Source organism: Cyprinodon variegatus, unplaced genomic scaffold (assembly GCF_000732505.1).
Source record: "Cyprinodon variegatus isolate N-32 unplaced genomic scaffold, C_variegatus-1.0 Scaffold221, whole genome shotgun sequence".
NCBI classification, from domain to species: domain Eukaryota; kingdom Metazoa; phylum Chordata; class Actinopteri; order Cyprinodontiformes; family Cyprinodontidae; genus Cyprinodon; species Cyprinodon variegatus.
In genome coordinates this window covers 133,458-161,085 of record NW_015150674.1, presented here as the reverse complement: position 1 = coordinate 161,085, position 27,628 = coordinate 133,458, and the positions used below count along the sequence as shown (strand labels likewise).

At 38.8% G+C, this 27,628-nt stretch overlaps 1 protein-coding gene across 5 annotated transcripts in view; it reads right to left on the bottom strand.

The window, feature by feature from the left end:
• The window catches only part of LOC107088541 (phosphatase and actin regulator 4B-like), a 41,223-nt gene that overhangs the window by 8,762 nt on the left and 4,833 nt on the right, over positions 1–27,628 (bottom strand). For 2 of the 5 annotated variants that reach the window (XM_015380787.1, XM_015380788.1), the window contains exons 2-7: positions 21,013–21,130; positions 20,752–20,796; positions 7,956–8,126; positions 7,697–7,777; positions 6,168–6,668; positions 1,938–2,270 (exon numbers count right to left, since the gene is read on the bottom strand). In XM_015380787.1, the coding sequence (XP_015236273.1) occupies positions 1,938–2,270; positions 6,168–6,668; positions 7,697–7,777; positions 7,956–8,126; positions 20,752–20,764 (1,099 nt within the window). In that variant the 5' untranslated portion in view covers positions 20,765–20,796; positions 21,013–21,130. Of the gene's footprint in view, positions 1–1,937; positions 2,271–6,167; positions 6,669–7,696; positions 7,778–7,955; positions 8,127–16,075; positions 16,254–20,751; positions 20,797–21,012; positions 21,131–27,628 lie in introns of those variants that run through there. The other 3 variants (XM_015380789.1, XM_015380786.1, XM_015380790.1) reach the window with 3 other exon arrangements.

Genomic DNA, 27,628 nt, shown 5'->3' with positions numbered 1-27,628 from the left:
CAAAGCTGTTGGTTGTATAGTTATACTATACTATGATAAAAAACAAACAAAACAAAAAAACAAAGGCAGTTGAATAATATTATGAATGACTGTAACCTGAAAGAAATATCTGCTTCCTCATCATCTAAAAAAATAAATACAAAAAAAGTATAATGCGAGTAAATACAGAAAGCAGTTTGCAAATGATAATCTTTCCTCGAAAACGTCCCTGTTTGGTATTGCAGTGATTCTACCGAAGGTACACAGTGAGAGCCATTATTCACAAATGGAGAAAAAGTGGATCACCTCTGAACCCAACCATGAGTACTTTAAAAAAAGCTCCAAGAGGACATAAATGACTCATGTAGGAGGTCGCGAAAGAACCCAAAACAAAATCTGAAGCACTGCAGGCATTTCTTGCCTTAGTGAAGGTCAGTAGGGCTGAAACAATTAATCAGATTAATAGTGATTAATCGACTACTGAAAAATAGTAACTGGAGTATAGAGACTCTAAAACATACCATAAAAAAAAAAAAAAAAATGAACATTTTGCATTGAAGATAAAAAAAAAAAACCCAAAACATTTTTGTCCATCAATACGCCCTATCCAGAACTCCTTCAGTGGAAAAGTTTTAGTTTCACCTGGTTTGATTTTGTAAAAGTTCTTCTTTAAGAACCTTTGGCTATCCAATCATCAAATGACTGACATGAATTCTGCTCTCTGCCAAGCTCTCTACCAGGATGACATCTCTGAATGGCTTACAAATGAAAACTAAATGTTTTAGGCATGGCCAAGTCAAAGTCTTAGTTTAAACCGGATTTAATGTTGTAGCATAACCTCCAACAAGCTCAGCTTTAATAGATTGAGCACTGTTGTTGAATGGGCTCTATGCACAACTCCACTAGTTGCTGACTTCAGGCAGCTCTTTTGTTTCCTGTTTTTTTTCTACTGGGTGAACTTATTAATCCAGGTGTGTCCGACCTCAGTATCCATGGCCACTCACACCTGCATTAATCAGTTCATCCAGTAATGAAAGACAGGAAACAAAACAGCCGCCGTCATTTCGGGAAGTAGTGGAGTTGTGCATAGTTGAGTTGTGCCCACTGAAGCAGCTCTGCTAAAATTCACCCTCAATGATGAAATGTTTGTGGATATTTTGTGGCCACCAGGAGGCAGTGCAACCAATTCTTTAATTCTGGGGGCCAAATGGCTTTTTTTTTTATATGGTTTGGACAGTTTTTTCTCCAAACTAAATAAAATTATCAATTAAAACCAACCTTTAGTATTTCTCAGGTTTTTGTTTTAAAAATATTGGAAATTTATATGAGGAAAAATAAGCCAAAACTTAAGAAATCTGTAAGACATTGTAATTTTAATTTTTTAACATTATCTAAACCGAGTTAGTTGTTTTGAATTTTGAATTATTCCAGTACTGCACAGGACAATGATAACTGTTCATGCTTTCCAAAGCTGGAACAGTGAATCATCCAATAACAACTGTCTCTTTAAAGCAAACCATGCACCTCATTACAAACATGGATGGCTAGTTTCTTTAACGTCAGGAACAAGGAGTATGCTCATTTATCATGGCACTAAATATCAACAGATGTGCTGTTAAGACAAGAGCAAATAATAGCGAGTCTTGGCCAAGAGGGAATTAAAGCAAGATCCCAGATGAGACAAAACACCTCACTGTAAACAACAACTACTGTCTGCACTAAAGCACAGTCACTAGAGGCTCTGTTATCTTCAGAGTGTAAAATGCTGAAAATGTTGACGCCAAAAGAGTCGATGCATGATAAATAAGTAGCTTGGGAAAATCTTCTCAAGCTGTTCAAATGACATCATTGGCACAATGTCAGAAAGTGAGTAAGTGGAGTTTCTCAGGTCTAAAACATGGAAATGTCGACATTTCCTGAGTTCACAGTATTAACCTCTGTGATTTTGCAGCACTTACCCAGCATTGCGTTGTTCCTATTTACAGGCTTCGGTGGAGGCAGAGGAGGCTGCTTGGTGCCCTGAGAGGTGGGCGTTAGGGCCGAAGGTGAAGGCTGATGAGTATTGGTACCCGCAGAAGACACAGATCGAACTGGTTTGGAAGTCCCAGCTGAGGGGGAGGAGTATTGGATGGTGGGGTGATTGGATGGGGTTCGAGGTGGGCCGTCACTGCCAGGTTCAGAGGGGGAGCTCATCAGCCACTTGGGAGGCATAACTGACTGTTTAGGTGGCAGAGGTTCACGAAGGGTGTCCTGCAGCGCCTCTTGGTCAGGCACAAAATGGCTGTCTGACTCTACGAACACAGAGCAGCAGACAGGTTATATGTAATATACAGTTGTGTTTGAAAGTTTACTTGAAAATTGAAATCATGACAGTGAGTTTGAATATATATTTATGTATACATATGCATACATTAATATATGGGTCCTTTGATTATTACACAGCAGCCAGGGACATTTGATCACTAGAAATGAATTGCATTTTTTACAGATCGTTCAATTTTAGCATGTAAAAATATCTTAAGATATTTTCACTTTCTGTCACAATATAACGTAATCTGATGAGGCATATTAGTCTATAATGCAAATATGAATGGTTTGATCTTATTTGCTAATAAGCAATTCTTGACATTCTGTGTGTTACTGATGCACTCAAACGATGAAGACTCCTCGTCAGGGTATTGGACACACTTTTACAAACCAAAGGAGTCAAGGAAGCTCCATCACTTGCAAACAGTTTGTGTGGCAGCATTTTTCAGCGCTCAATAGGGAAATGTGACAGCCATTGTCATGCAGTGATAAAAATAACAAGAACAGCACAACATTAGCTGCAATTAACACTAAATTGAACAACTTTAGGCTGTTTCATGGTGGTGTGAAGGATATCACAGGGCAGGTTGACCATATTTCCTGGCAGGATAAAATCTTGTAAATACAACCTAGTAGCTGTCAGGTTTTTGTATTTGGATGACTAATTAAGCTAAGCTTATGAGCTCCAGATATAAAGGTGTAAACTTTGATCTTGACACGCCGTTGCTTCTGTGTTTTATGAACAGAAAAGTTGAAAGGAGTCTGTTTTTCCTTCTGTGTAGTAAGTTGGCAGATCCAGAAGGATGAAAAGCATGGGCTTCCTGGGGGAAGGGGATGTATAAGATGTTGCTGCTGTGGACTGTATTTTACTTTTTCATTATGTTTTTTCCCGTTTATTTAGGTCAGGGAGGTAAATTATTTTTCATGTGGTCTATTTATTTATTTTAAAGAAGGTTAGTTCTTTTGAGACATTAGATAGTTTTCTTTTTTTTTTTTTTGGCTGATGGTTCAGTCTGAAGTCATTTTGTTCTTCTTCATTGAAAAATAATTTAATGTTTTCACCATGGAAAATAAAACTACCATTTATTCTCTGGCAGTCTGACAAGGATGGATCATTTTCATGTTGTTGTCTTTTCACACCCCTTCACACTGTTTCTCTAAACTAAAAAAGATGCAGGCATTGAGCTGTTATAGGCAACATAACAGGATTTTTCCTTTCCCCTATTTAGACTATTTTCTCAAAATTCATCACATAAAACCAGATTTAAAAACAGTTTCATGTTGAAATTTAAAAAGATAAGGAATAAATCTAATAAAAACTTAAAAATTGGCTTAAATATCTGACGGGAATGGCGGGTGTATTAAATGAATAAAAAAGAGAAACTAAATACCATCTGGGGAAGCTGCCGTTTACTGTTTAATATTGGCTTTTTTTTCAATTTTTATTCTATTCGAAATAGATATTTTTTTATTGCATCACTGTGAAATTTTAGGTTAAACTGTTCAAGGTTCTCATCTATTGTGGCAGCGTTTTTTTTTTGCTCTCATACATAATTTTAAAATATAAAAAAACTACGGCTGCAACTAATGATTATTTTGCATCGCTTAATCAGTCAGTTATTTTTTAGATTCATCGCTTAATAATCTGATAGCCAAAGGTTCCTTAAAGAAGATTTTTTTACTAAATTACACTAGGTTAAACTAAAACTTTTCCACTTGAGGAGTTATGGATAAAGCATATTGACAGACAAACAAGTTATTTTTTTTATCTGTTTACATATATTTTTTATAATTATTTATAAAATTACTGCTCTGAGAGGGTTTCTCTGTCAGCTAAAGGCATGTTTTACAGTCTCTATAATACATTTAATGATTAATCGATTACTAAAAGAGTTGACGATTATTTCAATAATCATATTCATTAATCACGATTAGTCCCATTAATTGTTTCAGCCCTACAAAAAAGGATTGTGATGCTATTTCTCATGTCCACTTATTGGGTTTTGTGATTACAGTCTCTTGAAAAATGATTTTGCTATTTCAGGCTTAGGTTATTAGGGTTCAAAATAGACATTGTAAAGCTACTTCACTATTGTGAGATTTTTAGGATAGATTAAAACTCAAAGAATGTAACATTTTTAAGTCTCTACATGGATGTTTCCAGGTGGGTATTAGGCTGACATCTGGCTGAAACTGTTCTTTGCCAGCACCGGTCCAACATGTCTCCACAGCTGGTCCAATAAGCGGTGCATTTGTTGCAGTGTAAGCATATTCTATGCGTCCATGCCGAGCCAGACCAGTTTTACAATGTGGGGAAGTTGTCATGGGCTTGTGGCATAAAAGTGACATTAAAATAACACAAAAATAGACAACTTGCCAGACGCAATACTGTTTGAAGAATTTATCTTTAATTTATTCTAAAAAAGAAAATGCAACTGGCAGGAAACATAAAAAGCAGATCCTTACTAAATAGCTTTCTGCAAAGCTCTGAACGTTTCAGCTAAGAGCATAAGTGAGCAACTCTACAGCTGCACTACTCAAAGCACCGTCTACTGCAGCTCTTGTTTGAGAACGGGTATTATCTGGGGATCAGCTGTGAAGGTAAACAGTGTGGGCAGCTGCAATTACGACCACAAAAAGCCCACCTCCTTCTGACCAGCCCACTGCTGCTCCCACGCCATTTCTCAAAGTCACAGCTCCGAGGTACAGAGCTATTTATTTACAGAGGAACCTTTATCAACATGACATCACCGAACCAAAGAGGAAATCATCCGGAGTAAAGCAGGAAGTCCAAATCAAGCACAGAGGAGGCAGAGAGAAAGAAAACCAGGACAGAAAGCGGGATATGTGATAAAGATAGAAAGAGAGTAGGAGAGGAAGAGAAAGGGTCGTCAGAGAGAGAGAGAGAAAAGGAAAATACAAGGTGAGATTTAGGAACAAGCTGCAAGAGGCACAAGGGAAGAATAAATCATTCCCATTAAATGAACAATTTCATTCATTACAATCCTTTTACATCATACCAGTTTTAAGGATTTGTTGTTTGAAATATATTCTTTTGTCTTTTTCCCTGTTGTACATTTTTTACATGTCCTTGTTACAAATACCAATATTAGTCTATTTTAGTGTGATTTCATTTGGTGTACCATCATAAGGGAGTTTGTAACTACAGTATGAATGTTAGATTGGTTTTCAATATTCTCTATCTCAAATACATCCTAAAAACAGTTTGGCATTTGATTGGAGTCTTTAATTTAATAGAAAGATCTAGTGAAGCTACCTGCCTAAAGAAGTAACCTAACCAGAAAAGTGAGACAACGGATGTGTAATTCAATCTAAATACAGATGTTGAATGTACAGGTCAAAGATAAGGGTGTGTAGAAGTTGTGCTGCGTCCATTTATCACATTAAAAGGGAAAGCAGTAAATTGTTTTAGAGGTCAGAGTTAATAAAAAAAACTATTATTATCTTCCATGTCCAGTTTAGCTGTTAGCTTTGTGTTTTTGGAGCCATCGTGAGCTCACAGTATGAGCATTCAAGAGCAATAATGGGTGTAGTGATCATGACAGATTAATTAGGAGAGGCGAAGGGAGGACGATCTGTTCTCTCCTGTTCCTGAATAAGAAGCATAGCTGGAGCAAGCCTCCTGGGAGCCGACAGGAGGCTGTCTATATCTGGGAGAACAGCACTATGAGCTGAGGAGTGACAGCAAGATGGAGGGAAAAAATACAGAGCTGAAAGTGCACCTCGTACCTTCATGATACATCATCGAGGTCAGGTTGGGTAATGGTAATGTTTTCTATGACTTTCATTACAACACCTAGCTAGGATTCTATCATTGGAGTTTTTAGAACATTTTGGGCAGCAGGAGGGTAGAGACTTACCTCTGCGGGTTCTTCCCTCCTCTGCAGAAGCATGACGAGGGAGCGTTGGCTTCCAGTCCGCCTCTGCAGGCCTCCTTCTGCCATCCTCCGATGGGGCTTTCTGCAGCCCCGGTCTCCTCTGCCCATCGTCGGGGTGAAGCCTGCCCACCCGCCTGCCTTCATCCATCTGAGCGTGGATCTGTCCCTGCCAGGCCAAGTTGGATTTCCACTCACCATCCCCATGTGCACGTGCCCCCACCCCCCCACCTCTCCACCCTTCTTCATGGAGTCCAGCCCCCCTGGAGCACAAAGCTCCACGCCGGTCTCCGTCTGAGGGAGAGCGGCCCCTGTGGTCCTCCGGCTGGGTGAGCCTCCCAGGGTTCATCCTAAAGTCTGTCTCTCCGTGGTGCTTGACCTGGTTACCAGGGCTCCTCCCGGTGCCGATGACTCCTCCACCTCCACTGACTGGAAGTGTGTGGCCATTCTTAACGTAAGACTGTTTCACATTTTGTGCCTCTCCATCTGAAAAGGTTGAAACACAAGCAGAGCAATAAGTTAACATAAAACAGTAGAAAGTGTAACAGTAGGTAAGAACAAACTGTTTGTCCTGCAAAAGGATGCCTGCAAACAGGGCGACAGCATGCAGACAGTGTCAAATAGTGCAGCAGTGTTTCGCAGTGAGCTTGTTGCAGGTATGATGCAGTCATTTTTGGTTTATGCTCAATTTTGAAGAGTAGTCTGCACTATGTTTTTCCACGCCACAACGCAAGAAGGGCAATCATGAAGTAGCTGTGGGTCTAGATACGGCCGAGGCGTTCAGGAAGTGGGGCAAGTTTGTCCTACAACGGAGGGACATGAGGATGGAAATGAGAAGGGATCCAGGTGGAAAAAGGGTTCCAGCGTTCTCCCACACCTCGCTCTTCTAGATGGTCCATCTTCACAAGTCGTCTTCCGCAATGGTGGTCATACAAACAAAGCAAGCCGGTAAGGTACCAAACAGGAGATATGCATAGTGTAGAGCGGATGTACATTTGACAACCTTAAATTTTATTGACATCTTTTATGGATCTGATTTTGAGGTACTGAATTTTATTTTTTAATATGTACTTGCTAAGAAGTATAGTAAAAAAAAAAAAGGAATTTGTATCCAAAAGAGAGTAATGGAAAACAAAACAACCTACATAAATCAGTGTTTGTTGATGTGATGCAGAAGCAGCTGTAGGTTTAATGAATGGGCCTCAGCGCTAGCGGGGCCAGCAGAAAGCTTGCACACGCCCCTCTTGAAGCTATTTTACTGCAGGGCACAATTTGTTCCACTTTTCCAAAGCTCTGGAGAGGGGAATGTTATTTTAAACTTATATCACATTAAGATAAAAAAACAGCCAATACGTTTCCTTGTCTTAGTGAGTCTCAGACACCTGATGGATGCTGTTCCTGCGACAGTGCACTGGTGACCTAACTGTAGTGTCTGTGATCGCCTCTGGGCAGCTTCTGTCAGAAACAGATATGGCTGTTCAAAGATTTCAAACGAATCACAGAGGACTTCCTACCATTATCTGGGACCTCCTTCAGCAGCCCTTGCTCTATGAGCTCCTGTCGAGTACGTCTTGTCGACATCTTTCTCTCCAGTTCTGTAGAGAACAAACAATTCAAATAAACAGAGAAAAAACTAAACATACGGCAGCATTAATGTAGGCACACACACTTATGACTTTGGTTGAAAGTTAAAAGTAACCGATATGAACAGGGAGAAAGGCTAGGTGAAGACTGTTCTGACCCTGTCCCAAAAAAAGAGCTTACAACACAAACCTTCGGATGTTTGAGTGAACTGCGCGCTGCTTTTCTTCTTCCGCCACTTCCAGGGTTTGAAGATCTTACCAATGGTAGAAAACTTGCCTTTACGCTTCGGGGGAGGCGTAGTGTCCCCCATGCTGCTCGCCTCTCCCACCATTGTGCTGTGGTGCTGCTCCGCTTCATCATCTGAAAGCAACAAATGGTAAAGCGTAAAATTTCAAGCTACAGCATGACGGGAGGAACTGTGACGTCAGAGCAAAGCCCCTTTAACAGCAGAGATGCATAGAGAAATCAGCTGGTGACAGGAATCTGCTGAATTACTAGCCCTGACTGCTTACCAGCCGGATGGAAACTTATGAACACTTATTCACAGTAATAATAGGAGTTCTTTCTGCAGCATAGGCAGACAAATCAGTGGTTTTTATCTGTTAGAGAGTAAGACTCCTGGCAGATAACAAGAAGGCTCAACAAAGGACAGTCATTTCTCTTCCTTCAATTAATTCCTCTGCCTTTCCTGGAACAGGATGGATCTAAACAATGTGGCATCCTTTTAGAAATCACAACCTTTAAAGTACAAAATTAAAAGAATTAAAAACATTATTTTAGCTTTTAATAATGCTAGTCATTAGCATGCAAATCCCCCTGGTTATTGAACATGGAACTGGAACACACTTTATTTGGGTTTGATGTAGTTCCTTACAAGAATACAAAATATATATGGTATTATTCTGGACTCACTGTTGTCCAATACATTAGAATTAATTTGTTCTTTTTCTGCTGGGATACAACCATTCTAAAAATCTCCAAATGAATAAAACTAGAGGAGTCTTGCAGTAGTACGCTGTGGCTCGACCATCTACGCCAATAGACAACCACTGTAATTAAAGCAGACTGTAATATTTCCTGTTTTGCTCTAACTTTAAAACCCTGTTTTTCAGGGGTTGCTCTCCCATGCATGGTGGGGTGTCAATGCCTCCAGTTATAAGATATATAAGAAATAAGGCTAGAGAAATATTTTCAGTGCCATTATATATATTAAATATTACAATTTTCAAAGGTAAAATAAGATTCAATTAAAAATCAAAATCAGCAGTTCAAGGCTTAACTGTAGGAGACTGATGGGTGCATCTTTTACTAGATGTCATGTTTTTTATTTCTATCTGGATTAAGCGACTGAGCTTTTGTAAAACACACTGTCTCATCATGGCTGATATCATGTTTCGCTGTTCTTGGGCACTGAGTGTGCTTTGGGAGGGTGATGCTGAGAGCTTGTGGACTCCTCCAAAGAGCTATCGTTAACACAGGACACTGCTGCTGGCTTTAAGCCAGCTTTTCTCACTGTCAAGAGCTCACATTCCTGAACTGGATGGAGACTAGTTCCTTATCAGCACTTCAGGCCTTGCTTGGTGCAAAAGACGGGCACACAACTGATGAGGCAAAAAGCAGCAGAAAAACACTGACAGAACACATGATACAGCTAACGTTCAAGAAATAAGAGCATTTGTTAAAGAACGCTGCTCACCACGGGATGTTAATGAGGCAGGGAGCACTCCATCAAATGACACTCTGCAGTAATGGCTAAATATTCTGGGATGCAAGACTGACAGCTCCATCGAAGGAGTGCTGAGCTCAGGGAGAGCTTCAAGCATTAGGTTTGTGTAAAGGCTGCAGCTGCAGCATTGAGCAGACATAATATTTACCACTGGAAAGAGAAGAGAGTGTAAAACTCCCAGCGTGATGCACACACAGGATGTCTTGGCGTCAACAGGCTGATTCCCACAACAATACGCAGTAAAACAATACCATTGCAGGTCACTTGGTAGATGACTAAAAAGCCTCACAAAAGCAGAATAAGAACATTGTTCTTTCCTACAAGGAAAATCTACATTTCAAGGATTTGGGTTTGTCAAGGAAGACCATCTAGCCTCCCATCCAGGGTTTGGTGTGATGATAGATTGCTGCAAAAGAATTCAAATCCATGTCAGAGAAAAAAAAATACAAAAACTCTTAGGTTTTTGTCATCACTTCAAACAAATATTTTTTGAGGACAGAAAAGTTTTGGCCAGGGACTGTTATTATGGGCAGACTAAGTACAGGAGCCCAAAGTTTCTTGTCTGAATAGAGCAAAGAGTAATGTGTCTGGCTACTGCTGGCTACAGATAAAGCTAAACCATCTTCTCTAAGCTGACAACAGACTAATTAAAAATCTATTATAAGCATGTTATTCTTGAATTACAAAAGATTACAAGAGAGCAGAATGCCAAAACTGAACCAACCTCTAAAGATAAGCACTTAAATTTGGCTTATAGTTGTTATATATATCTTTTCTCAAATATATGTGTGTCAAAATATTTAATGGTATATATTCTACTGCCCATTAATGCAACTAAAGCTACTGATCACAGAAAAAAATGGACAGACAGGACAAAAGACCATGCATGCACTCACTCCTCCAAGAGACACCAATTAACCTTCACACAGGTTTTCAGACTGTAGGAGGAAGCCAGAGCAAACAGACAGAACCCACGCAGGTAAGGGGAGAGTATGCCAAAAAAAGAAAGTAATTATTGCTTTGTTGCTGAATAGTACAATGATAATACCAGTTAATATATTACCCACTTTTCCTTCATGCTCCACTTTGTTTCCATCTCTAAGATTACCCATCCATCTACTGTACATCGGCTGTCATCACCAAAGGAGGTAAAGTCCTCCGATGCTTTAGTATAAGTAAAATATCATATTAGTGAAAGTCAATGGTATTTTACTTCAGCAGCATTAGGTATCAGTTTTAATTTGGGGTTTTAAACCAAATCAGTTCAATCTAAGACATGTTTTAAAAGTTGTTATTATATGCATAAATACCATGATTGTGTAAAAGTGGCATCGTCATTAAAGGTTACCATGCAGTGAGAGTCTCATACCCTAACATGAATAACTGCTCAACATATTAGATTTTTATTCAAATGTTAAAAACGTTCTAATCAAAACTAGAAATGAAAAAATCTATTGAAAAAAAGATTGAAATCTGCCAATTTTCCTTGAATGGATTAGTGATAATCAGCAAAAAAAAGATCTATTTTTTCATACTCAATAAATGCATCAACAACTAAGAATTTCCCTTCTCTTCCTGTTCTTCAAATGGATTGACCAAAAATGTTTGATTTGGAGATTAATGATAAAGCTGACTGAGAATCTTGAAAGAATAAAATTTATTCTATCATTATAATTACTTATTTCCTTAATCTCCTGTTGATTCAAAACTACTTCCTCTAAAAAAAAAACTTTTTATTACTTTCTTTTGTTTTGCTGTTATGTTTTATATAGAGTTTGGTCAAAATGGCAAACAATGGCATGCAGGTCAGAACTAAAAAAAATCCAGGGTCGGCAGATCCTTGCTAAAACCGGATCCTAATCTACCTGGAAGTGCAGTGTTAAGTGTCCAGCTTCCATGGTGGTGGGACCTGAAACAGCATGCCATGAGGAAGCAGGCAACATTCAGAAATCCAAAATTTCCACCTGTCCTGTGTGTATCCCTGGAACCCAATCAAACAGGAGGAAAATCCAGATGAGCATGTTCCAGCGGAAAAATTAAAGCATAGAATATCCAGATTCAAGGAGCAGGAAAATCCATCTCATCTCCGCAGGCAGGAATGTAAGGATTTGGAGAAGCTGCTATTAGGCATAGGAAAAAGCAGCTTCTCTGTGATCCAGCTTGGATAGCGTTTCACACACAGAGCAGACTGCTCTGTCAGAAACGCCTCTGATACAGAGGCTCAGCTGAGCATGTGAAGCAGGATAAGAGCCGTGCCTGCGCACACGCTGTGCAGATGACGACTGTGCAGGAAAGCCAGTCCAGCAGGGTTCTGTTTGAAAAAAATCCCTGACAACACGCATTCAATAAAATGTGTCAATCCGATGCTGGAAAGGCTAAAACTATCACTTGGATACGCTAAAAAGAAATTAATATTTCAATGAAAAATTCTCCAATTTGTTTCCGTTGAAGTGAGAAGTGATTCAGAGTCTGGTGGTACTGAGGCTGTCTGTTCCTGTGAGTTTGAAAATGGCTGTAGATGGGATAAAAAGAGCTACAAAGAGAGAAAAAGTACAGGCGTGATTGGTGGTGGTAGGGTACTGGAAACGCAGTCACACAATCAGGGTGGAGTGCCATTTCCTCCCCGAGAACAAAGACTGCCTCTTCCCCTTAAACTCAACACAGTCGACAAGAGAGACGTAAAAAAACAAAAAACAAAAGAAAAATAAGTCTGATGAAATAAAAAACACAATAATAATATAATTTAGGATTTTAGAACACACGATATATGATCTATACTCAGAAGCTCTGACAAGATGAGGCCTATCAGTCAGAAAACGTGGGAGTCTGATGACGTGTGGGTGGTTTCTCTGGCATATACCATTCTAACACTCTGTCAAGCATCTTCTCGAGAGGGCGGTTATCCTGGACAGGTAATGGTGTGGCTAAAGGAGCTTGCTTTTTAGTGAGTCTGGATGAAAAGCTTATATAAGACACCCACATGCACTCAAAGAGTCCTCCATCTGGGAAATACCTGCAACTTTACAATAACCCTTAACCTGGCAGGGTAGATAATTACATTTTATATACTTAATTTAGCACAGTGCTTATAATCAATGTTACTGGATCTTAAGGAAATTAATTCACAACTTTAAAGCAAGATTGTGTCAAAGAAATACCAGTAGGAGAACAGAGTCATATTAGTTAGCTTATTTATATGAACATGTAATGAACATTTCAGTTCGACAAATTCCTTTTACCTTTATTTGTTGGCGACTGGTGGAGTTTTCTCCAGGGGGGGCTATGAATTCAAAATAGTTGTATAGCAAAAACCAATGAAACTTATACTAAGGTATCACACCATTATATTTATATGAATGCCAACAACAAAAAACATTATAAAAACACATTACAAAAACAAAACATAATTTCATGTGCAGGTTCACTTTTACTTCATGAAGAGAAATCTGTTTTGCATGATCCAATATTGTCACAAACCTAAAAAAAAAAAAATAATGTACCAGTTTAATAATGGACAAGCTATTAGTCAGCCAAATATTTTTTAATATATAAAAGCTATTTATCTTCTGAGGATGCATTTATTTAAAGGGGAACACAGTTTTTTTTTTTTACATTTTGCCCTTGATTTTACGTTATTACATCATGTTCTACTCACCCATATGAGTTCTATTGTCATTTGGAGCTGTTCTGAAGATATTCGGTTAGGTTATATCCCAGAAACGTCTTCCTATGGGTGAACGAGTGGAAGGCACAAACTAAATTGTTCATAATTTATTCTTTATGGTACGTCAGCATTCATAACATGTAGGCTAATCACTGTCCCCCAGACATCCGCGGTTATATTTTTGATATTTATATGTTTTAAAAACAAAGCAGTATGTATGACGTCATCCACGCGTGCCAACTACCGTTCATTCATCCTGTCCGCTGAACTGCTGCTAGTTTGACTCACATGCCTGGAAGATGTCTAGTGCTACAACCACAGATGATCTCACTCTCGAAATGGAATTGAACGATTCATATTAGCTAGCCTATTGAATAGAAGGGGTAGAGCGTAGCCGCCTGTGGCCCGGGCTGCCTGTCACAGCTCCAGTCCGGTTACCAGTTACGCACTAAATACCATAATATTATTTGTTTAAATCCAAAGCTGAAAAGTTAGCTCCTGGAAGTAGCGTAGGATCCCATTTCCGGTGTAGATCGTGCAGAGACGAGTGATAAAACAGAAAATATTTTAAGGCATTTATTTTCTCAGGAAATACATTATTAACCCTTAACACATTGTAGTTTGGGACACTTACTATTGTTGGGGAGGGAAAAATGTATTTTAAGGCCTTTTTAACAAAATAAAATTGAGGGCGACCTGGATGTATATCTGGATGCGCATGTGCAAATGAGCTGATGGGGCATCCACAGGATCGTGCTTCAGGGACAGATCGGTTAGTGACAGTGGTGAGCAAATACACTTCCTGTCACCTTGGGGTGCCGGAGAGGTGCATGAACAACTTTTAACGAGAGTCTATAGGCAAAGATTGTTGCGCCCTAGGGCGGAAATACGTCACTAATCTGTCGAAAAATGGAATGACGCTTTATTACTTATTAAACATAAAATATTTATCTTGCACATCTTAAAACATATATAGCCTATACTAATATCTTTAAAAATATTTTAAATTGTAATCTAAAATAAAATTCTAAACAAAAAAAAAAATTTAATTTTTTATTTTTAAGTCTTAATCAAGGTCATTGGGTGAGCCGGTGCCCTAGCGCCCTCTATTCGCCAGCCACCACTGCCTTTATTAAACCAATACATTTATTTTATGCTACAATTTAAAAGTTTGGAATTAGCTTAAAACATAAATGAACAAATTAAACAAGTCATAAGACAGTTACAGAGGGTAATTCTACTTTGAAATTTCCATTAAATTTAGATTATTCATTTTAGATTGATCTTAAATGACTTAACTGATGGATGGCACTTAGAGTCCCTCCCCCCAAAAAAACAACAGATTTTATGTGGCTATTTTCTCATCATGGAAAGTTTTTATTATGAATAAGCTGTATTACTTTTTATCTGGGGACCCTTATAAATATAAGATCAACGTTGAGTTCCAAGCTTTATAGAGTAGCCCAACAAAGCCTTGTTCTGGCTTAGAAAACATGGAAATTGAACCCAAAGAACAGGTTCACTCCTTAGTTATGGGGAGTTGTTGAGGTCGTTGTTGGCCCTGCAAAACCCGATACTGGCCTATGCCTCTGAAAAGGTCGTCGTTAGGCCTGTTGGCCTGGCTAACCAGGTGAGATGTTTTGGTCCCCCTTTGTTGCTTATGATTCAATGCTAATCCAGACATTTTTAATTGAAAAAGCTTCCTGCATGGGTAGCAGGACATCTTCAAACTTGGAAAACAAAGTCTAGTGGATTGTTTTTTAACTTTTTTGGACTATCAAGGAGAGGCTTGGACTAGAGCTGTTTCTCATCTCCATCGAGAGAAGTCAACTGAGGTGGCTTAGACATGTCAAAAAAAAAAAAATTTAAAACCTGGATGACTGAGAACCTTCACCAGCATATGGCTTAGACATCTTTTCCCAATGCCCCCTGGGCATCCCTCCCTCTGAGGGTGTTCCAGGCACATCCCATGGTGAGACGGCTCAGGGAACGGCCCAGGACACTTGAAGAGACTATGCCTTTTGGTTGCCTGGGAGAGCTTTAGCCTTCCCCCAGCACAGCTGGAGGAGGTGAGGGAAGTATAGAAGTCCCTGCTTAGACTGCTATCCCCATGACCCCGTCCTGGATGGGTGGATAACGACGAGAACCAGTACCTTTAACCTTATGCAATACACAATATGTAAAACTAAAAAATAAAACATGACCCTGAAATTAATCCCTATGGAACACCTTTGGACATCTTTGGAGAATTAGACTCATATCTTTTAGAAAACTAAGATCTAAAACTAAACCCCTTATAAGTCATAATCATTAATACCTACAGAGCAACAAGCATAGAGCAATTTCAGCCTCACGCATGTTAAGGATGACATAGTATCAAGACTAGGACTGAAAACATGAGTAAAGGTGTAGCTGTGATGTTGTTTGCAGGGCTCAGAAAACAGGAATTTAAATGAAATCCCAGAAGACAGTTTCAGATCAACTGGGTTTAATGCTTCATGGAATGCCTTAGACTAGAAGAGGAGTGAAAACAAATGGGACTATTGATAGGACAGTGGGAGGTTGAAAGTGATGGCAAAGGAAAATTCTTTTTTTAAATTTCAAATCATGTACTGTGCACTGTGACTGGAGGTTAAATGTACACCACATGCATGAGTGTTTAAAAACACAGCTGAGCTTCATACACATGATCCCATGATTTAACATTCCTGGTGAACGTGAAGGAGGGGAACAGAGAGAGGGAGAGAGCAGGCCATGCAAAGATGATTACACAATCTTCAGCCCCCCCTCTCTCCAAGATGTTCAAAGTCTTTGAAAGCAACATCAAATGAGGGAACAGATTTAAACTGCGTGTTGGCGAAGACGAAAGTAAATCCTGTTCTTTGACAAAGTGAGCCCTCAGTAAGGTCAAAAACTCACCGCAGGAGTTGTGCTGTTGTAGGTCCTGAGCTGGGATTTCCACACGAAGGCTTTGTCCCATGATCCAGCCCCTGAGGGGCCTCTACCTGCTCTGCACCAAGCACCGTGGGCACAAACCCAGACAGATCAGCAGCTGCACCTGCTTTCCTTCTTCTTCAAAAACAGCACTGTCTCTTTCATCTACTTTTACTCTATGCCTTCCACTTCAGTCCTTCCCCCTGTCCCTCCTTCTTCCAATCTCCTCAAGACTCTCCCTCCCTCTAGGAGCTGGACTCCCTCTCCCCCACACTCAAGGACCCTCCCTGCTTGGCTCGCAGCACAGATCAGCAGTCCCCGAAGGATGCCTGCCATTCCAGGGAGAAAGACGGTTATGTTTTTAATTTGGCGTGCATACCGCAGTATGCAGGGTATTCTGTAGATCAAGTTGTGAATGTAGACGCCAGGACATTTAAATGAACCAGGGAAAGTTGGAAACTACTTTTTAGTTCAAGTAATTTTCATGTATTAAAATATGCATGTAAATAAAATTCAATTACCAAGTATTCATATTTCCTGAACTTTTGCTTTTCTCTCCAACAAAGATACCACAAACATTAAGGTCATTTAGTGGGTTTTATGTGAGAAGCCGACACAAAGCAGTCCATTATTGTCTATTTAGGGTCGAGGCTGGCTGGTTTTTGTTTTATAAATACAAATCTGCAGAGTGCGGACTAGAGATATATAACTCATAAAAGAGTAAGATTGGAAACAAAAAACAGTCGATGGTTGACTTTTTTTATCAAAACGGACCAAACCTACAGCCGAAGCTACGGTGGAATCATACGCTCATTTGAATTACCTGGTCAAAATTCAGGCCCAAATCAAAAATAAAATTTGGTAAATCTGTGAGCTGCTGATTAACTCAAATTGACTTAAGTTAATATTGGTTTTAGGAGAATACTGAGCAAAATAATCAGTTTCTAAATGTGCAAAGCTGGTAGAAACAAGTTACTAAAGGCCTGTGGCATTAATTGCAACTAAATAATGACTCAGGAAAATTGAATACAAACACAGAACAAATATTCCTCTTTCTTTTTCATTTTCTTTCTACCACACAATTTGAGGCATTTAAGTCTAATACATAAAATCAGAATAAAAACTATTGGAGTTAAGCCGCTGTCACACCTTGACGATTTATCCAGCGCATGCCTGACGTCCAAGATTCTTCTAAAACGCTGGCATGCACTGAACTTTCTATGTAAGGGGTGGACTCATTTGTTAATTTCAATTTGCATGTTTTCTAAAGGCTTTGTTGGGCTACTGTATAAGAGCCACGAACTCAACGCTATTTCTGACATTTTCAATATAAAAAGCTTCCTGAATTGAAAGCGAAATGTCTTCAAACATGGAAACAAAACCCAGTGGATTGTTTTTAAACTTAATTGGAATGACTACGACCTGGATGACTGAGAATCTTCACCAGCAACTTTCTATGTGTTTTTTCAATTTTGGACATATACATGATTAGTATTCATAATGACTCCAGAACTTATGTCCAACTACAGCCTAACGTTGCTATGTGCCGAGATAAGTTTTTGATAAGTTATATTTATGCACATGTTACTCATAGGTTTTGGTTAAGCAAGACACCACGACTTATGAGTGACTTACTCTTAACGTACGTCAACGATCAGATAACTTACCTGTAACTTAAGCCCCACGTATGGTATATGCTGGCATACGCCAAAAACATTTTGAGCATGTTCAAAATTTTTCAACATACTTGCTGTATGTCAGCGTGCTCATAACTTATACAAAATTGACCCAAAACGTATCCAACATGTGCCTGCGTTTTTGCTAGTTTTTTTTGTATGTCAGGCATAGGCTGGCTAAATTGTCAAGGTGTGAAAGGGGCTTTAGTTATTTAGATGTGACAACTTGTGAGGGGTATAAATACTCGTGTCCGTTTATTGCTTTTGTGAAAAATGGTAGGGGGCATTTATCATACTGCTCAGAACACTTTCATGTCCTCTATGACATTTCTGACAGGTTTAAAGAAATTACTGTGACTCTGAGGCACATATGCCAAGGAAAACATTCTGGTTTTAAGGCCAATGCAAAATTTAAAAAATAGCGAGTATAAGAAGCTAGGCTCCATGGTTCAGGGCTTGGATTCCTGTTGAGGTTTGACTGACCTCAGTAAACTTCACCCAGCTGTCCCATTGAGGGGTCCAGTTCACCTAGCTGTCTCATTCTGCCTGAGCAGACTCAAGGTTTCAGGGCATTAAGGCTGCTTCTTGAGCTGCCTATAAAAAGCAAGATCTAAATTATTTGGAATTGCCCCTGCTTTCTCCAGGTGTCTAACAACCACCCTTACACCCGGTCAGCATCCAGAGAACTAAGCCAATCCGCATGAGCCCAGAACCGTTTGCTGACCTGACCCATTTTAGAAAGGCAACCATAGAAAAGAGGAATCAAACTTTAGGGATTCAAGCTGAGGTGGGGTAGTTTGTAGCATTGCAACCTTCCAGCAAGAAGGTCCTGAATTTGATGGGTCTGCATGGAGTTTGAATGTTCTCCTTGTGTATGCATGTGTTATCTCTGGGTACTCCGGCTTCTTCCCACAGTCCAAAAACATGACAGTTAGGTTAATTGGCTTCTCTAAAGTCCCCTTAGGTGTGTGTGAGAATGGTTGTTTGTCTCTGTGTTGCCCTTCGATGGCCCTGCGACCTGTCCAGGGTGTACTCCGCCTCTCGCCCTTAGACAGCTGGCTGGATATAGGCACTAGCACCCCTCGTGACCCCGCTCGAGATAAGCGTGACTGATAATGGATGGATATTCAAAGAGTTTTGAAAATTGAAGATTCACACTGCACTGAAGGCATCAAAACTATGAATTAACACATGTGGAATTATATACTTAACAAAAAAGTGTGAACAATTGAAAATATGTCTTATATTCTAGGTTCTGCAAAGTAGCCACCTTTTAATGTGTTTACTGCTTCACACAGTATTTACTGGCATTCTCTTGATGAGCTTTAAGGGGTAGAACCAAAGGCCTCCACTGCTTGCTAGGTTGGCCCATTTTACATGGACGCGCTTGACGTCACATCCACAAAGGAGCGCGGGAACTTTTGACCCAAAGTACATTCAGGGAAAATAGGCTACAGGCTTATAGGTGCATCGGCGCTGAACTAATGAGGTGTCACTCTGGACGTCAAACAATGTTTTACTCATAAAAGGTCAAATAAAATGGCCGATCTAAAAATATTTTTCAGTAAAATCTTACCGGACTATTGATAACTCTTTAAAACCTAAAATAATTAAAATAAAACAACTTTAAATCAAGTCCAGCTGTATTTACAAAGCATTTTGCATTGTCACAGGAACCAAGTGCTGTCCAGAATGCATGAGATAATTAAAATGAACTGATGCAAAGAAACATGGAACACTGAACCCCAAAACACATAAAAACAAAACATATAACCGCTCATATAATAAGAACTAGCCTAACAAAGTGAAATAAAAATTTCACATGGTGTTAAAAGCTAAGGCAAAGTGACGAGTTTTAAGAAGTTAGTCCTTGTTATGGGAACACTAAGGAGTAACTGTTCAGCTGACCTGAGAAAGTGCTATAATGGTATAGCCACTCCGACAGGTATGAAGGAACAAGTCCATGGAGGCTCTTAAAGCAGTTCTAAAGAACTTTCAGTTTTGGTGTGTTTGGCTCCCCCAGTGGCCAAAAGCTGTATTGTTTTGTCTGAAGTAAGACAGCATTTCGCATGAGAACCAACACATAGCATGGTAAAATCCTTATTTCCCGAATGCCTGCAGTTGGATTGAACTAAATTTCTGTTTCCAGTGGCTGTATGAAAAATAAATAGCGATGAGGTAATTAATCTAAATGTGGTGAAACAATATTATAAGACGATGTTGAAAATAAAAAACGTTTAACTTTGATTTTCAACCATATTTCTGCACTGCCATCAACCCCTCTCCCCCCTCGTCAGCAACTGATGTGCCTTGAAACTGACAAATATAACTTTATGTTTGATAAGTTCAAAGTAAACGTATAGATCCCAGCAGGTAGCCGAATTGCCTGAATGTCAACCCTGCATAATTTGAATAAATATACATTCTCTCAGGAAAACGTAATCGCATCACTTTCTGTCTTTATCATGATGGGGAAAGTGACCCATGCCGGTCAGCATGTTTGTAGTCATTTTGTGTGGCAGGGTTACTGCCACCCTCTGTTGGTCAAAGTTATATGACGCCCTGATGCCATGCCAGAGGTGTACAATCATCTCATACCACAAGGCGCAGGCATGTGTTTTTAACTACAAAGCTGCTTAAAGGTTAAAGAAAAGAAGAATCAATGTAACCATGCAAGTATCTAAGAGGTTCATTTGGGCTGATGAAATAAAAACATTTTATTCCTTAAAGAAAAAAAAAGATTTTGGAGTCAGAACCTAAATAAAGGACTCAGAGATACTGTATGTTAAATCCAGGAAAAAACAGCCACATCTGGAGGGGAAACCAACATGCACTAATTTAGTGAGGATGTGTTCCTCTAACTTTGAGAGCCTCTTAAAATGAGGGAAAGCAGAAAAAAAACGATAAAGAATGTGAATCCACGGCTTTCTTTTTGTGTAGCATCACCACTGCTTTACAATCCACAAGTAGCCAGTTGGTACTCACCACGATTTTCCATTACAGAGAATGAGGCCTGTCAATCACCGATTCCTAAAAAAACAAAGGTTTAAGAATCATCAACAGCTCAAGACTTCCTGAGAATTACATTTCTAATGACTCATTACACATTAAAGTATCTCTACATTCAATAACATCCCCTAATGAACTTCATACAGGAAAATAACTATAAAGAGCTACCTTAAATCTCACTTCAAGTAATTTTAGTATAATTATTATTTTTTGTGCGTTGAAGCAAAAGAAACATACGCTGGGCAATCTCATGGGTGGTTTAGAGGTGGCAAAGATCCTAAGAAGAAGACTCGATGCATTTTTTCCTCATTTTTCCCACATCATAATGATGGCAGCTCCACCCTCCCTAACTCATCTGAAAGGCAAAAAAAAGAAACCAAAGTTAGCCATTATATATATATATATATATATATATATATATATATATATATATATATATATATATATATATATAGAGGGTTTGCATCTAAAGATAATTTTTTAAATATAAATTCAAAGAAACTTAGACTGGTCCCTTCTAAATACCTAAAAAAAAAACAAACCCAACCAGTATATACAGTAATTAAATAAATAAATCAAATAAGCTTGCTGGATATAAAGAACAAATCAATAAGAGGAGATATTCTTCTAAATAAAACAGCTCATGTAGATATTCTATCTGCAGAGAAAACTGTAACTCATCTCTGCAGTTGACTCACTCCTATTTGCTGTTTACTCTGAAATAATAAGGGTATAATAGAAATTTTAGCTGGCCAGGAAGATTGTCACAGCCAGCAGCCTATGCCCACATAATTCTATGAAATATCACAGAAACTGTTGGGATGAGAACAGTTTGAACATTCGTTCAAACTGGTTTAAATTCTGACATTTACTGCTTTTTTATTTTTTTTATATTTCCTAAATTACAAATGAATAGATTGAATTAACATTCAATAAAGTTATAAGTCATAATTTGAACCAATATTTATGGTTTCTGTTACAAGTTTGAGTTTTGGTCTGTGTTACAGTAGAAGAGGGGCCACCAGAACTCTAAGTTATTCAGCAATCATTAGCCCCATTTACACTACACTTTTCAAACTGTGCCCCGATTGGTCTGAGCACGGTAACCGAGATAACTGTTGAGTGTAAATGGCATGCACAACTGAACCAGACTGTGCCAGACACAACCAAAACCATGTTAAACTGGTACTAGATCGTCAGTAGGGCCCAGCACAGTTCAGGTCTGGCTCAGTTCTCAGATAACAAGTGCATGAGCAGACCGCATCATCTCCATACAGTCAGCCTCAGTAACCATGAAATTTCAGACATTTATAAAAATACAAGCTTCATACCCTGCCACAAGATTACCATTGATGATTCTGCCTAGCAGTGTGATGAACCTCAATGTCTGTCGTTGTGTCCTGTGTCTGTAAGCCCTGATTAGACTATCGTTTGTCGTATCCACTTCCCAAAAGCCGACAAAAGCCATCCACCAAAGGCTGCCTTCTTCGCCTGACTCTCCGCAAACTTCCTGAATTTTACGGCTGTCGCCATGTTGATTTGCTTGTTTCCCTCTAAAGAGCAGTAGTATCATAAATCGTCAACAGGAGGCGAGGAACTTTGATAGTATGATGTGTAAATTGTCGTACAGAACCAAGCTCGGCACGGATCGGTTTTCGGAGGGTAGTGTAAATGAGGTTTTTTTATTTTTTGAAGCGTCAAATTCCAATTACTGTACCTCAAACAATGACAGTTAAAACTATGAAAACCCACATTGATGGACAGTGGATCTATAAAGGACATATAGAGCCTTAAATGGCCAAGCTCCATCAGAGATATGACTGTTCCTTATGTTCCTAACAGAGCACTTCGCTCTCAAGCTGCAGGTTTACTAGTTGTTCCTATAATTTCTAAAAGTAGAATGGGAGGCAGATCTTTTAGTTATCAGGCTCCTCTCCTGTGGAACCTACTACCAGTTTTCGTCCTTGGGGCAGACACCTTGTCTACTTTTAAGGCTAGGCTTAAAACTTTCCTTTTTGATAAAGCTTATAGTTAGAGTGGCTCAGGTTATCCTGAGCATCTCTATAGTTATGCTGCTATAGGCTTAGACTTCTGGAGGACACAGGGACCCCTATTTCATCATTCTGCTTCATTATATTTCTATTCTCCCACTCTCCGCTTCTTTCTGTATGTCTGCTTCTGTTTCCTTGAACCTCAGTCGGCCTCGGCAGATGGCCGCTCACACTGAGCCTGGTTCTGCTACAGGTTTCTTGAGTTTTTCCTCTCCACTGTCACTACAAGCATGCTTAGTTTGAGGGATTGCATTCGAGTCAATGAGATCAACTGGTTTTCCTTAAATAGAAAACTTTGAATCAGTTTGACTGGATGATCTGGTGAACTGTAAAGTGCCTTGAGATGACCTGTGTTGTGAATTGGCGTTCTATAAATAAACTAAATTGAATTGAATTTAACAGGAGAACATGAATTATTTGTTCCAGTTTAGGGTGAAGAGCTGGAAACTGGAACTTTCTTCCATACAGAGGTTTATTCAAAGCCAATGTAACTTGATTTATCTCTGAAACACTAGAAGTTCCTGCTTCAGCTCTGGCTGTCATTACTATATCATTTATGATTTAGTGCTATACTAATAAACAAGGGATTAAAACAACCATTAGTTCCTGCAGTCGGCATGGCAGAATAACTAAAAAGTGGAGTAAAGAACATTGTGTCCTTCCCAATGTTTGGCACTTGTGGCAAAGGTGCGTAAAGTACATCCTGATAAATCAATCCATCACTCCAGTGGAACATTGGAACTTTAAATCAGAGATTATTTTCCCTCATTACCAAGCTGCTCACTGTGCGCACTGATTGCATTAGCTCAGGTCTGGTTTGGCACAGATCAATTGTTTTTTTTGTTTTGTTTTAATTTTTGTAAGCAATTCCTAAATTATAGGGCTATAAACAGAAATCTGTCTTACTTAAAAAATATTATCTGTTCTTCTTACCTTACATGGTCTATTATCATGGAAGGTCAGAAGAATAAACAACGCCCAGGTGAGTAACTTTTGTGCTCCTCCATTTAATTGTAATGGTCAACAAATTCTGCTTCATCCGACTGACATGTTCTAGGGTCTTTTTTCCCCACCTGTTTTACAGGAAATGTTAAGGATGCAATAATTGTTGCATATGATGAAAAGGAAATTTTAATAATATTTTTAAACTGAATCATTGTATTTGTTTAAAAGCTACTCCAGAGACTTATTTCTTTATTTTTTTTGCAAATCTTCAAGTATTACTAATGAAAGTGCAGCATATATTTATTTAACTAGTATAAAGATGTATATGGAGGTGTATACTATAGAGTATACACACTAATACATCCAAGTATATATGCTTAGTATACATTCAAACTAGGCCTGAAACAATTGATCGGATTAATTGGGATTAATCAATTATTGAACAACTAATTTAGTAATCTATTAATCGTTAACTGGAGTATAATGACTCTAAAACATGCCTTTAGCTGACAGAGCGACCCACTTAGAGCAGTAATTATACCAAGATTGTGCAAAAAAATATATAAAGGTTTTGCATTTAAGATGAAAAAGAAACAATTCTGTCGATATGCTCTATCCAGAACTCCTCAAATGGAAAAGTTTAAGTTTCACCTTGTGAAACTTAAACTTGTTAATTTTGTAAAAAAGTCTTCTTTAAAGAATCTTTGGCTATTATTATTAATCGAAAAAATAATAAAAAGATTAATCGATTTGCTAAATATTATTAAGTTGCAGCCCTAATTCCAATAAAATCTAAAGCAAAATTCAGTCAGTCTCCTCTAAAATTACAGCCCAAGTTCACTATTTATCTTACACTAACTTATTTGACCAGATTACTGGTCCAACCAACATCTCTGTGGTTAACTTGTGGGAAAATTTGATTTTCAGTGCCAAGATGATACAAAAGTCCCCTTAGACTCTGCTTCAAGCCTGCTAGCACATGAGGCCATCTCTTAACTATAACTGTAATCAGGGCTCAGTGTCCTAACAGACTACAGCTGCATCTGTCAAAGGATTGATGATCATACAAAGCTCTGAAACAAGACTCTTGATTTTGGTCTTCTCTATTCCTCATTATTAAAGCCTGTTTAAAGGTGGGGTCAAAGGTGAACTTCCGTCTTAAAAGAAGAAGCCAGAGTTAACAACAATCAAACAGGACTGCGTTTCGAAGTGCATGCGCTGAAAATGCAATTATAGGACTTATCGCCTGAAGGAGAACCTTAAACAGTGAAAATGATATGGTCTATATCAAATTTAGAAACAACCTTAATCTCACCTCAACCACAGAAAGCCATAGAACCACACACTCTTTGTAATAACACCAATGACAGCATTTCAAATCTGACCAGCAAACACAACACACAGCAATTTTGGTTCATTTTAAACAAAAAATCAATTTCTTACTTATTGCTTTTATAATATAAAAACATAATAGTTCAATATGACCACAACCACAAGATGCGTCTAAAATATTACGCTGTTTTTTTTTTTTTTTTTTACAAGATTCCTTATTTTTACATGTACTATATGAGGGCAGGTCTAAAAAAAAAACCTTTTATGCATTACTAAACATTAAGACACTGAGCATATTGTGTGGAACATCACGCTTGGTCTAATCCACTGTTCCACTTATGAGGCCCCTGTGTTGTATAGGGTGTCTGTATTAGGAATAGAGTACATAATGTAGTGTTTTAATGAATCATGGCTTTTATATCATTTTTTTATGCTCCTTATTTTGAACATATTTCAGGATCAGCAAACCAGACATGGAAAGGTTAAAGATTCTCATTAAATGGTAACCTTGGCTAAAAAAGAAGCACAGCTTCTCTACATTTGTTCCTGCTAAACTGCACTTTTAGATGAGGGTTATCTTAATAAAAATGATAGGAGCTGATTTTTACTTTCTACATGTTGGTTTTTCCATGTCTATTTCCACTTTTAAGTAAAAGGGACTGTCTTTCGGCCAGCCCACTGGCAGTGCACTACTAAATATGGATGCAGGGGAAACATTGTGACACCCTATGGGTGTTTTCACACAAGGAAAAGCCTTTAGGAGTCTGTTTAGACTCCTAAGTCTGTTTAGACTCCTAAAGGCACCTCTAAAAGTGGGTCTCAATGTAGTTATTTGGTGGTATACTGTAGCTTTTTTAATGGTAACTGATGCTTACCTATCTCTGATGACACAAGAACCAAAGTTCAATGCTATAACAGTTCCTTAAATTAATTAAATGCTTATTGGTTGACAGCAGATCAGTTGGAGATGCTTCTAGCTTTTAGCATGCTGAGGTAAGTGCATCTTCATTAGAACACCAACACAGTATAGGAAGTAATAAAACGCCTATATTGTTAGGTGATTGGCGCAATATGTGAGACATAATTGTGTCTGACGACATCCATGAGAAAAATGCAACCTGCTGGAGAGAGATGTCCTGAAAGGCTAACCAGATAGAGAATATAGAACCACAAAAAACTGGATGGATGGACGGACGGACGGATGGATAAATATATCTATATCTATGCATTTCATCTGCATAGATAGATTTTTCTATGCAGATGAAATACGACGCAGATATGCAATAGAAGGACGGGTATTAGAATGAAAATGTACTTCTCTTTTCACCACAGGGGAAGCTGGAAACAGGCAGATGCATTTGCGGTCTAAGATTGCATTTTTTTAAACTCCCGCCTGCCACGGCCTTGGCTGGATGACTCAAAATAATCGGGGAGAGTGGTGAGTGTTTCACAGAAAGAACAAAAAGTATCCCTGGACTCTGACAGTAAAAGCCAATTAAAGGCAGTGAACGGGTAGAACTACAAAATAAGACAAGTTTTCTGAACAGTTCGGCTCCCTTTCATGCATTGAATAAACAGAAGTTGTCCAAGGTTGCTGCTTGTGAGCTACAATACAGAGAAAACAAAGGCAGTCATAGTCTAATCAAATATTAGTGTTTCATTTTTTACCACACTCAATGCCAGAAACAGAAGGAAAAGGGATGTTGATTGTCTAGTTCCCCTTTGAGTTGTGAACCGTCAGTCTACCTCTGTCACGTATTTTTCTACTGCATGGAAGTCATGAGACTGTCCAAACTGTTTAGCTAAAAGACTTACATGCAGACGGCTTCAAACTTCACCACAGGACCGTTATTAGTCTAGAACAAACAGATCGAAGAAGAAACATCAAGCTAATGACACCAACTTCCAATTAGGGCTTAATTAGTCTGACAGAAAAGAATAAATGAGCCATCCTTTTGTCCAAACATCATCAGTTACTAACCCATGCTATAATTGACTATAGCCCCAAGAGAAAGAGAGTGAAGGCTTGTTTTAAAACTTACATTATGGAATCCCATCCTTTTACAGCTTTAGAGCAGATTGTCTTTTTTTCCTTTCCCTTGCAAAACTCACGCTCCGAAATAGGAAGCACCAAGCAGGTATGAGAAAGCAGCCGCTTCAGACCACGTAGAGGTCCCAACTGTGAAATCTTCTGTGCAGCGCACACACCCTCACTGGCGAGTCTTACTAGTTTTGATTCAATTACAACAGGAGCAGAAACGGCAGCAGCTGGCTGGGTTATATGGCATCTTTAAATAGCAGTTTGCTTCTAACTCCAGGGCTCAGAAAAAAAAAAAAACCCAGATGGAAACACAAATTAAGTTCACACTTAAACACCCCCCACATGCTCTATGGTATGAAACTTTAACTAAATTAACAAAGGTTAAAGTTACCTGTAACGGGTTAACTAAAAGACTCGTTAAGTCCAGTCATGAGACGTTCATCAAAAGTCCACCATGTCAGAGCTGCAGACCCTTTACTGCTAA